The sequence below is a fragment of the Panthera onca genome, chromosome D3 (assembly GCF_046562875.1).
Source record: "Panthera onca isolate mPanOnc1 chromosome D3, mPanOnc1 haplotype 2, whole genome shotgun sequence".
Lineage (NCBI taxonomy): Eukaryota > Metazoa > Chordata > Mammalia > Carnivora > Felidae > Panthera > Panthera onca.
In genome coordinates, this window is record NC_138350.1 from 78,546,228 (window position 1) to 78,558,649 (window position 12,422).

Below are 12,422 nucleotides of genomic sequence, written 5' to 3' on the forward strand. Positions count from 1 at the left end.
GAAACATGGCAGAGGGTGGAGTCAAAGATGACTACGATGTTTTAAGTCTGGGTGACAGGGAGAAGAATCGTAGTACTGATGGAAATAGAGGATGCATAATGGAACCAGTGGCAGGGGAGGAGGAAGACAAATACGGATTTGAATATGAAGTGACGGCAGGACAATCTGATTGAATGTCCTTAAGGAAGGTGGAAATACAGAGCTGTAACTGTGGAATGGAGCCCAGCAATGGAGAAGGGAATTTGAGAATCAGATGCCTAAAGGGAGCCGTTGGAGAAATGAGAATTCCAGGTGAAAGCACCCACAATTCCAGGTGAAATACTTGACCAGGGAAATCAGGTTAAAAAAAAAAAAACTAAACTAAACTAAACTAAAACCAGAGTCAAACCAGACTAGTAGCTGAGTAGCTATATTCTGAACCAGACAGACCAAGTGAGCCATCTCCTTTATCTCTGAAAGATAGAAGAAGTTCAAATACTCACATACAACTGGTGTACACAAAGACCCCCATGAGATTTTATGAAACAGAAAGGCAGAATACTAGGTAAGAATTTCACGAATGGCACAAGCAAGTAGGCTGAGAAGCTAATCGGCTCTACCATACTGAAGAGCAGTGCATCGTGGAACAGTTTGTGAAATGCCATATGGATTGGTTTCTTACTGCTTTGCTGATTCTGTGGGTTCTATCTTTATTACTTCACGAGTGTTTCATATTGCACACTATAGATTATATACACTATATATATGTACGCTATAGATACTATTTATACTATACATATATACTATATATACTATAGATTCTTGAACATCCTTAAACTACCCTATTTGGCTTTTAAATTTGACACTAGAGGGTATCTCCAATGAAAACAGGGCAAAAAACCATGTTATTATGTAGCTCCTAAGTGTGTGAATTTGGACAAACCGCAGGAAACTCCTATCACCCCAAACCTGCCAACTTCACAACGGCATCACACAACACAACAAGAAAGAACCAGGGTTTTAGTCCTGCCCCGCAAGCCAACATCTTAACACCCATTCTAAAGCAAACATTTTGAGTTGTCACTTTTTCAAAATAATGGAGAATCCAGCGTAGAGTAAAAGCATGGACTATGTTGCACAGAAGATGAAATGTAAATACATAAAAGTAATCGTCGTTAGGGAGCCTGGGTGGCCTAGTCAGTTAAGCATCCAACTCTTGATCTCAGCTCAAGTCATGATCTCACAGTTCCTGGGTTTGAGCCCCGTGTCAGGCTCTGCACTGTCAGCACAGGGCCTGCTTGAGATTTTCTCTCTCCCTCTCTCCCTCCACACTGAGCATGGAGTCTGACATAGGGCTTGATCCCACGACCCCAAGGTCATGACCTGGGATGAAATCAAGAGCTGGATGCTCAGCCGACTGAGCCACCCAGGCACCCCTTGACTGCTCATTTTAAAAATTCAATTTTCCTTCTTTCTTATAAATATTACCATAATTTGATCATGGGATGTTGACCAAATGACACAACTATTATTTTATACTGAGCAAGCTCGGTTACCTTTAACTGAACCAAATACAAAGGAATATCGAGATCTTAGGCTATTTATTTCTAATACAATCCATCATGTGTAGAAATCTTACGTATATGCTTGTTTAAACACAGAACACGTAGCTTTCCTGGTGTGGGAATAATACTTGTTAGTTTTTCCCAAAAGTTCTGCAATAATCCTCAACAACTTTGGAAGAGAATGGAAAGAGATCATGAAATCCAAGTGCCTGCCAGCTTAGTACAGAACTTAGCAATTTCCTGGCTCATATTTGCAAAGAACAGGCTTTATTTCTTTTCCTGTACAAGGGAGGGTGCTGTGAGCTGGTTGGGTGCTATCAACCTCCCCAAATCTTTGTGAAACTCAAGCCCTTACATCCCAGGCTTCCCTGCAGCTTGCCAATACATATTAGAATAAGAGACCATGAACATACTGAAAATGTGATTGTGTGATTTTCTTTGTTATTTAGTCAGTCACATTTTGATTGACAAAATAATGAAGAACATCAAAAAGTTGAGCCCCAGAGAAGGTAAGTTAGTGAAGACACAACTCTTTGAAAATGAAAATGAACTAAATTTAATTGTGAATTCAAAATATCAAGTTGAAAAGGAGAACATTTCCAACTCTGAGATTCTCACAGATGTGACGGCTTTTGGGATATTCTAACCTGGAACAAGAGAACAAGACACAACAGAGGTCTGCAGTGGGCAGGGCTGAGGGCAAGGACGCACTGATGGACAACACACGGAGCTGGAAGCTGGTCGTAGAGTAGCTGGAGCTGCTCTTTGTGGCTGTTCCTCATTTAGAGCTCACTGATCCCCACTAAATATGGGCAAGTGGACAGAGCTAGAAACTCCATATGCTGGCCAGGCCACGAAGGAAAATGTGGGCATTTCAAGTGTGAACAGAATAAATACATACTTTGCAATCATAATATTTTTTCCTTTGTCAGAAGGAATTAACATTTGGGGAAACAGTTCATTAGGAGGGACCGAAAGATTGGAAAGCAAGATAATTCCTTCCACTCTGAAGGTAGAGTCACTGAGAGAAGAAATATTTTGGGGACACCTGGGTGGCTCGGTCGGTTAAGCGTCTGACTCGTGATTTTGGCTCAGATCATAATCCCACAGTTCATGGGTTCAGGCCCCGTGTTGGACTCTACACTGACAGTGTGATGCCTGCATGGGATTCTCTGTCCCTCTCTCTACCCTTCCCCCACTCTCAAAAATGTAGAAACTTTAACAAGGGGGGTGGAGAAGAAATATTTTTGTTTTCATCTTGTCCTATTCTTTTTTTTTAATATTCATTTATTTTTCAGAGAGAGCATGAGTGGGGTAGGGACACAGAGAGAGAGGGGGACAGAGGATCCGAAGCAGGCTCTGCTCAGACAGCAGCAAGCCTGATGTGGGGCTTGAACTCATGAACCATGAGATCATGACCTGAGCTGAAGTTGGACGCTCAACCAACTGAGCTGCCCAGGCACCCCTCATCCTGTCCTATTCTTAGGATTAGGTCAAGCTATTTTGGTCCCTCCTTATCAAACATCCAGTATAGACTATGACCTCATAATGTTTGCTCAGCCTGTATGGATTTCAGTTTTTCCTCTGTAAAACTCAAGTTTTAATTCTTAAACCAGGAGGAAGGCATTTTGCCCAGCATGTCTGATATGATTTGACACTATTGAGGCATTTTTTATAGCAACAGATTACACGAATGCATGTTCTGACCTTTCTTCACAGAACATTATCAGATGAGTGTGTTGGAATCAGCTCCAGTTAGCTCCACTGTGGGTAGAGTATTTGCCAAGGACTTGGATGAGGGAATCAATGCAGAGATGAAATACACCATCGTGGACGGAGACGGTGCAGATGCCTTTGACATTAACACAGATCCCAATTTCCAAGTTGGCATCATAACTGTGAAGAAGGTAAGGCAACCCCTCTTTTCAAATCATGTTAATGGAGGCTGGGAATACATATGAGGTCAGTAAGGGCTGTTACACTAGAGGTATGTAATGTTTTAAATCCTCGGACAAATGTTCTTTCCACTTGTTAAAAAAAAAAACCTCCTTTCGCTTACATGTAAACACTGGCTGTGTCATCATTTTACAGAGAGGGTACCATGTGATGATAAAAATATAATTATGTCATTTCTCCTAAGTCATTACTTAATCACTTAAAAAACTGTGGTAGCTTAATTCACTAATGATGTTAATGACTTGATCAATGTTTACAGTTGAATAACACTCAGATTTCACTATTTTACACCATAAATAATAAAGCAAGCTATAATATTATTTATGAGTCAATAAATAACATGCAGAGATTTTTTAATTGCTACTCGAAGATCCACAGATGCTAATTAGTCTTGGAAAAGTTTTATCAAACATAGCTACTGAGTGGTATTATCACTTGAAATTCCTTTGCTTCACAAATTACCAAGTTTTCTGAATATAAGTTTTCTGAAAATCAATTTTTTCTGTGACATAAAACACATATGGATATATCTGGGTGGAAAATAAAACCTTAAAAAATTGAAATTTTATCGTCCTAGTAGCTCTGTATGTGATAAATTCAAAAACTCATTGATTTAATCTTCCATCTCCTCTACTTTAAATACATCTAAGATATCTTATTTATTCAACAAATATTTGTCGAGCATCTACCTATGTGCCAGGTATCACTCTACACGCATGATGTAGACAGTAAGTAAAATAACTGAAAATATCTGCCTTTGTGGAGCTTACATTCTAAAAAGGGGAAGAAGATAGTTGAAATACCAAATAAATCAACAAAGTAATATAGTACTAGGAAGTGACAAATGCCACGGTGGGGAGGGGTAAAACAGAACAAAAGTGAGATCAGAAAAGCCAACATGACTTCAAATTTAAATTGGGTGTTTGGGACTGGCTTCACAGACAAGCGACATTTATACAAAGATTTAAAGTGAGTAGATTACAGCACAGAGCTGGGCAGGTTGACAACGCACACCCCTGGGAGGTGCCCTACAAATGACTTCAGTGAGAACTACACACAGAGCCCTGCAGACAGGGAATGGGCATGGAAATGTTGTTCCAGGCAAAACCAGTGCCAAGGCCCAGAGATGGGCTCTGTCTAGTCTGTTTCAAAAGCAACAAAGGGGTTGATAAGGCTGAGTACAGGGGAAGACTAGTAGACGAAAAAAGTCAGACCTATACGGTCTGACTTATAGGATCCTATGAAGAGCATAGGATCCTATAAAGAGTATAGGATCCTGTACTCCTTATCCTATAGGATCTTACAGGCTACTCTAAGTACTTCTTCCTCTGAGTAAAGCAAGGAACACCTGGAGGACTTCAAAACATGTATGACGTAACTGGACTTTCATTATAAGATAATTACTCTGTAGGCTGTGTGGAAAAAAGACCATAACAGGGAAGCAATAATCCAGGTAGGAGATGATGGTGGCTTGGCCTAGGGTAGTAGGAATGGAGGTGGTGAGATGCGGTCAGAATCTGGATATAATCTGAAAGTAGAGCTAACGGGATTTCCTAACAGCCTGAATGAGGATGAGAAAGAAAGAGAAGAACCAACTGAGCAACAACAGAGCTGCCTCTAACTGAGATGGGAGAATCTGCAGGTAGAGAAGGCGGCAGGCAGGTGGTGACAAATACTGGGATTAAGTGTGGACATCTTACCCAGATGGAGATGTGTAGTAGCTACTGGTTATAGGAATATGGAGTCTAGAGAAGAGTTCTGGGCTGGAAATATAAATTTGGGAGTCACAAGCGTATCAATGCTGCTTAAAGCAAATCCAACAGAATGACATTCCAAGGGACTGGGCACATACGGAGAAGACAGTGAAATGAGCCCTATAGCACCCCAGCATGAAGAGGTCAGAGAGAAGGGCAAGGATAAGCAAGGAGACTTAGAAGGAGAGATCAGGGAAACAGGAGGAAAATCGAGGGAGTGTGGTACCCTGGAAGGTATTAAAAACTGTTTCCAGGAGAAGGGAAAGACAAATGCTGTTGAAGATCATGTGAGAACATTGAAAGCCGACCACAGGGAGATCATCGATGACCTTGACAAAAGCATCAAAGTCGTAACTTAGAATGGAGCACAAGTTAATAATGTCTTTAACGACAACTTCACTACACGCTATTCCAGAGTTGAATTAACACTGATTTAGAAGGGAAAAGTTCACATGTTTGTCCTGTATTTACATAAGCAATATACAAACACAGCAAAAGAACAGATGTATTCAGCATTCCACCAACCAGAAATCTTTATAAACCAGCACACGATGACCTCAAAACAGTGTAAAGTGCTGGTATTAACTTCAGAATAATCAAATGAACCTGGATGTAATTTAAATATTACAATTTTGTATTTTATTCTCATCCTTTGAGCTCATAACACATTAGAATTATAAAAGATGACTAAAAATGGTAATACCAATTTGGTATATGACATAAGATTAAGAACACTCCCCTATGATGTGGCATGCCTCAAGTAAAGAGTTAATAATACACTGCCTACCATGACTGGTAACTGTACACAAGGTAAATGCTCAAAGATTTGGAGAATTATTGTTTCTTTAATGCAAAAATTTTCTTTAAAAAAATTAAACAATCAGAAAAAGAGCTTTTGGCATTCCCCATATATTTTAAATTTCATTTTGTATCTTAAAATAATATATAAGACTGGGGCGCCTGGGTGGCGCAGTCGGTTAAGCGTCCGACTTCAGCCAGGTCACGATCTCGTGGTCCATGAGTTCGAGCCCCGCGTCGGGCTCTGGGCTGATGGCTCGGAGCCTGGAGCCTGTTTCCAATTCTGTGTCTCCCTCTCTCTCTGACCCTCCCCCGTTCATGCTCTGTCTCTCTCTGTCCCCAAAATAAATAAAAAAATGTTGAAAAAAAAATAATATATAAGATAATTCAAAATAATAATATATCAGTGTATTTTAAATTATTAGAATATGGCTTAGACCTTATTATAGGCCATTTATTTAAAAAAATACTAACTATTACAATTTTGTATCTGAAGGGAACCCCACAATATTGTTTCTCCAGCTCCCTTATGTGGAGAAAAGATTAAACCTTATAAGATAGACCACTATCTTTCACTGTCATTACTAAAACTATATCCATATTTAATCAAAATAGGCATCAGTTTTGCCAAGGTCATTTGGATTTCTCTTCTGAACTTAGGAGGTGATAGAAAATAGAATTAAAAAAGAGGTCAATAAGTTGGGTAGATGGACAAGTCAAATATAATAAATACTTTAGAGGCTATTGACTGCTCAGTCTGTACTTTTGGAACAACATTCACTCAGATGCCTGACCCACACCCATCTTCCTACTTTGTCATTAATAATGCCATATAAAAGTGAAACAGAAGTTCTGCTTTTGATTTATTTCCATAAGCCCTATTATTTGTCTGAAAAGCACATACTTTTTCAAAAAGAAAAATTAAGTTGAATTGATAGAATTGGGTCTTCATAAAACCACACTGATTACTACCCAGTATCTTGGGTCTTTTTGGCTTTTAAGTAATCAATCAATTGATTTCCAGTCTCTTAACTCAAATGCTTGAAAGATAACTTGATACACGTATTTTTCAGATTGCTCTTTATTCTAGATGAGCATGCCGTTATGCCCTACTCCAGTCTTCAGCATGTCTTCTATCTGCCAGCATACAACAAGCAATTGTTTGGAGTCCATTTTCCTCTTAGGCAGGCCACAAAAAGCAAAACTTCCATATTTCGTCAAATCTAAGGTGCTCATGAAATGTAAATCACATCATTGTTTTATAAAAGAAAAAAAAACTCTTGCACTTTAAAAAAGAAAAAAAAACTCTTGCAATTCAAATGATACAATGCTTTCTTCTTCCTTACGGTTTTTTTTTGTAAAAAGCTCTTATTGACACAGATACATGTGCTTCACTAATATCAGAGTTACTCCCTGCTGTTGTTTCCAGGCCATTCTGCCCACACAACAATTTTTGTTTCATTGTCAAATCATAGTATAATCATTCTGGAGACATTTTAGAAGGTAATAAAGTTCAACACATGTAGTCCCAACAATGTGCAGAACTCAGCTGAAATACATGCATGCTATCTCATGCTGGGCCTAAAGCAACCGTAAGATGCCATCAATTGGAGAAACAACTCTATTTCCAAAATGTCAAAATATGAAAAGATGCACGCCTTAAAATCACTGAAATATTGTAAAATCTGTGTATATTATCACCCAACTGGTACTTGTCAATACTCGTCAATACTTGAACTGAAAAACTTTTTTGCACTATTCAATGTAACATTTTTTGCTGCCTTTCAGGTTTTAGGCCCTTGCTAGGCACTGGGGAATAAAAATCTAATTCTTAGCCTTTGCCCTTGAGTTTGGTGAAAAGAACCAACAGGGTCACATTTGTAAAACAAAGAAAGAAGAACCGTAATAAAAGAACCACAAAACATGACAAAGTACTATAGAAACAGAGGAAGGAATAATTAATTCTGCTGAAGGAAAGTACATCACTATTTTGTGCCCAATTTTTGTGGTTCAATTTGCAAGAATATAATGGCTCTTCTTATGTGCTCTAAGTCTAGGAAATTTCTTGAATTTGGAACTTGGGTTCTAAGATTATTCTTCTTTGATTTACTATTATGACTATGGAAATAAACAATTCTTTGATGTTAAAAAATAAGTACAAAAACTTTTCAGGACAAAAGTCAAACTCCTATATCAATTGTGAGCAACTTAAAGCTTAGGGTATTTCGGGCAATGCTTTCTTTCAATTTTAAATCATAAAATTACTTAAGTGAGGAGACAATCTTAATGTAATCATCACTGGGTAATTTATTTCCAAAAAAATTTTAGCAATAACTAAAAACTCACTTTAGTCCTTTCAACAGATAGTATTGGAACAACTGGATATCCATATGCAAGAGAAACCACTTTACTACCTCACAAAAACAAATTCAAAATGGATCATATACTTACCTAAACGTAATAAACTAAAACTATAAAATTTCTAAAAGGAAACACAGAAGAAAATCTTTCTGACCCTTATCAGGCAAAGATTTCTTAGATATGACACCAAAATCCCAATAAGAAAGTGATAAACAAGACTTTATTAAAATTAAGAGTTTCTTTTCTTCAGGGCACCTGGGTGGCTCAGTCAGTTAAGTGTCCAACTCATGATTTCGGCTCAGGTCTTGATCTCATGGTCATGAGATTGAGCCCCACATCGAGCTCTGTGCTGGTCATGGAGCCTGTTTAAAATTCTCTTTTTCTCTCACTCAGCCCCTCCTCCACAAGCACCCATACATGCTCTCTCTTTCTCTCTTAAAAAAAAAAAAAAAGTTTCTTCCCTTCAAAAGCACTGTTACAACTAATCACAGGTTGGGAATAAATATTTGCCAACACATGTCAGATAAAGGACTTGAATACAGAATATATAAAGAACTCTTCAAGAAGATATAAAAAACTGCTAAACATTAGACATTAGGGAAAAAGAAATCAAAACCACAATGAGATACTTCATATCCACTAGGATGGCTAAAATCAGAAAAACTGATAAAATCAAGTAATGACAAGGATGTTGAGCAGCTAGAACTTTCATACATTCCTGGAGGGAATTCAAAATGATACAGTCACTTTAAAAACTGGTGTGGAGGGGCACCTGGGTTGCTCAGTCAGTTGAGCATCTGACTTTAGCTCAGGTCATGATCTCACAGTTCATGGGTTCGAGCCCTGCATCAGGCTCTATGCTGACCGTTTGCTCAGAGCCTGGAGCCTGCTTCAGATTCTGTGTCTCCTTCCCTCTCTGCCCCTCCCCGCTCACACTGTGTCTCTCACTCTATTTCTCAAAAATAAATAAATGTAAAAAAAAAAAAAAAAAAAAAAAAAAAAAAAACAACTTAAAAACTGGTGTGGAGGGGTGCCAGGGTAGCTCAGTCAGTTAAGTATCCGACTTCAGCTCAGGTCATGATCTCACAATTTGTGGGTTCGAGCCCCACATCAGGCTTGCTGTGGTCAGTGCAAAGCCACCTGGGCGCTTCGGATCCTCTGTCTCCCTCTCTCTCTGCCACTCCCCCACTCACACTCTCTCTCTCACAAAGACTAAAAAAAAAAAACAAAAACAAACAAAAAAACTTACAAAAATATATAAATAAAAATTGGTCTGGAAGTTTCTTATAAAGTTAAAAATACATTTAACCATATAATCCTACAATCCAACTCCTAGGTTTTTACCCAAATTAAATAAAAATCTATGTTCACACAAAAACCTGTATGCAAATGTTCATGGCAGCTTTATTCATAACCATCAGAAACTGGAAACAACCCAAATGTACCTCGAGTAGAGAAGATATAAATAAACTGGTACACCCATATCCATACAGTAAATAGTAATAAAAAGGGACAGACTATTCATTCACAAAATAACATGGATGAATTTCAAACGCATCATGCCTAGTGAAAGAACAGATTCAAAAAGTATTTCCTGAACAGCTCCATTTATACATTTTTTTTAATTTTTATGTTTTTTTTAATTTTTATTTTTGAGAGAGAGTGAGAGACAGAGAGAAAGAGAGACAGATGGTGAGTGGGGGAGGGGCAGAGAGAGAGGGAGACACAATCTGAAGCAGGCTCCAGGCTCTGGGCTGACAGCACAGAGCCCGACCCGGGGCTGGAACTCGTAAACCACAAGGTCATGACGTGAGCCAAAGTTAGATGCTCAACCACCCAGGTGCCCCTACTACGTTCTTATAATAGAGACACAACATGGATCAGTGGTTGCCAGTAGGAGGGACTGACCACAAAGGAGCCACTGGACAAGGAGCAATGGTGGAGTAATGACAGTGATGGAACTGTTCCATATCTTATCACAGCGGAAACATAACTATGTGTTAAAACTTACAAAACTTTATACTAAAAAAAGACGAATTTGAATGTATATAAATTAGACCTTAATTAAAAAGAAAATACAAAATGGGGTGCCTGAGTGGCTCAGTCAATTGAGCATCCAACTTCAGCTCAGGTCATGATCTCACAGTTTGTGAGCTCGAGCCCTGCATTGGGCTCTGTGCAGACAGCTTGGAGCCTGGAGCCTGTTTTGGATTCTCTGTCTCCCTCTCTGCCCTTCTCCTGCTCACGCTGTCTCTCTGTCAAAAATAAACACTAAAAAAATAATAATACAAATTTATACCAAATTACAAAATGACTCAAAATTAAGGAAAACAAACTTTACCTAGCTCAAACCTACCATAAACAACAGTGCCTACTTTGGGTTACCAATAAGCAAGAATTCTAAGAGAACATAATGTAATCTAACAGGAATAGATGAATATCTAAATTTTGAGAGTAAGTATAAATAAAATGAATTCGTAGGGCACTTGGGTGGCTCAGTGAGTTAAGCATCTGGCTTAGGTCATGATCACACACTTCGGTGTATTCAAGCCCCTTGTTGGGCTCTGCACTGACAGTGCACCGCCTGCTTGGGGTTTTTGGTCTCTCTCTCTGCCCCTGCCCCAGTCACGCTGTCCCTGTACCTCTCAAGATAAATCAATAAACTTTAAATACACAGATAAATAATTGGTAAAACTATTCCTTCAAGTAAAACTACTCCTTCCTATCATATAATCTGAGTGGTAGATTTCCCTGTTAATAAAACTTTGCCTTGTTTAAAACCATTTTATTTATTTACTTATTCACTAAGTTATCTCTAAACCCAACATGGGGCTCAAACTCAAAACCCCAAGATTAAGAGTTGCATGCTCTACTGACTGAGCCAGCCAGGCACCCCTGAAGCCTTGCCTTTTGACTAAGAACTAAAGAGACAGGCAAGCTGGTGGAAATGGTGCCTGGTTTTAAATGGGAATGGGTGACAGCAGGACACAAGGAATACAATGTGTATGTTGTAAGTAAATGCAAAACAAGTAGTAAGGGAACAACAACAAAACAATGTTTTGTTAGAATTTGAAAATACCCAATTTAATTAAAGCCACTTCTGTTTCTCAAAAGCTAAGCACTTAATTAAATGGACACATGCCTCTTTCTAACATCAAATGTGCTGACATGCAGCATATTTTATGAAAAAAAGTGCCAGTGAATATTTAGTTAGAAAAATTTAAGTCACTGCCAAGTGGACAGGTGACTTTTAAGCTTTAGTTACTGCTTCGCTACCCACTGTAATTATTTTAAAGGTTGGACTTGCCGTGATTTTTTTTTATTATTGGTGATGTTTTGAGGTAATTGTTGCTCAAAACATTTTGATATTTTTTTAAAAAAAATAAATGGATCATTCTTTTTTTTAACATAAAAATAAACGGATCGTTCTTAAGGGATACCATTCAAGTTCACTTTCTACCCTAAAATGTTGTATTTTTTTTTTGACAGAAAATATTCTTATGGTATGAATAGATTTTAAAAAAAGGAACCATCAAAAAAATTATATGTATGACATGGAATGTTACCAGACAAAGTTAAAGTTTTGTGGATGGCCTCTGAATGAGGAATTTAAAAATCTAGACCAGCAGGGCACCTGGGTGGCTCAGTGTGTTAAGTATCCAACTTTATCTCAGGTCATGATCTCACAGTTCATGAGTTCGAGCCTCGCATCAGGCTCTGTGCTGACAGCTCAAAGCCTGGAACCTGCTTCGGATTATGTGTCTCCCTCACCCTCTCTGCCCCACCCCACTTGTGCTCTGTCTCTCTCTCTCAAAAATAAATAAACATTCAAAAAAAATCTAGACCAGCATTTCCACTCTGACACTACGTAACCATGTCTGCTTAGCCCAGTATTCTGAGCTTCCTGTGTCTCAGTCTCTCCAACTGTAAAATGAGGCCATGGACTTAGGTTCTTAAAAGAGATTTTACAGGAGAACAGCTATGGTAAACTTAATACACAAACACTGAT

The 12,422-nt window shown here is 38.5% G+C and overlaps 1 protein-coding gene and 1 long non-coding RNA gene across 5 annotated transcripts in view; one reads left to right on the forward strand and one right to left on the reverse strand.

The window, feature by feature from the left end:
• CDH20 (cadherin 20) overlaps window positions 1–12,422 on the forward strand; it is a 207,015-nt gene that overhangs the window by 169,021 nt on the left and 25,572 nt on the right. For all 3 annotated transcript variants that reach the window (XM_060613985.3, XM_060613987.3, XM_060613986.3), the window contains exon 6: window positions 3,264–3,451. In XM_060613985.3, the coding sequence (XP_060469968.1) occupies window positions 3,264–3,451 (188 nt within the window). The remainder of the gene's footprint in view (window positions 1–3,263; window positions 3,452–12,422) is intronic.
• The window catches only part of LOC144613798 (uncharacterized), a 58,365-nt gene that overhangs the window by 21,571 nt on the left and 24,372 nt on the right, over window positions 1–12,422 (reverse strand). The window lies entirely within an intron of this gene.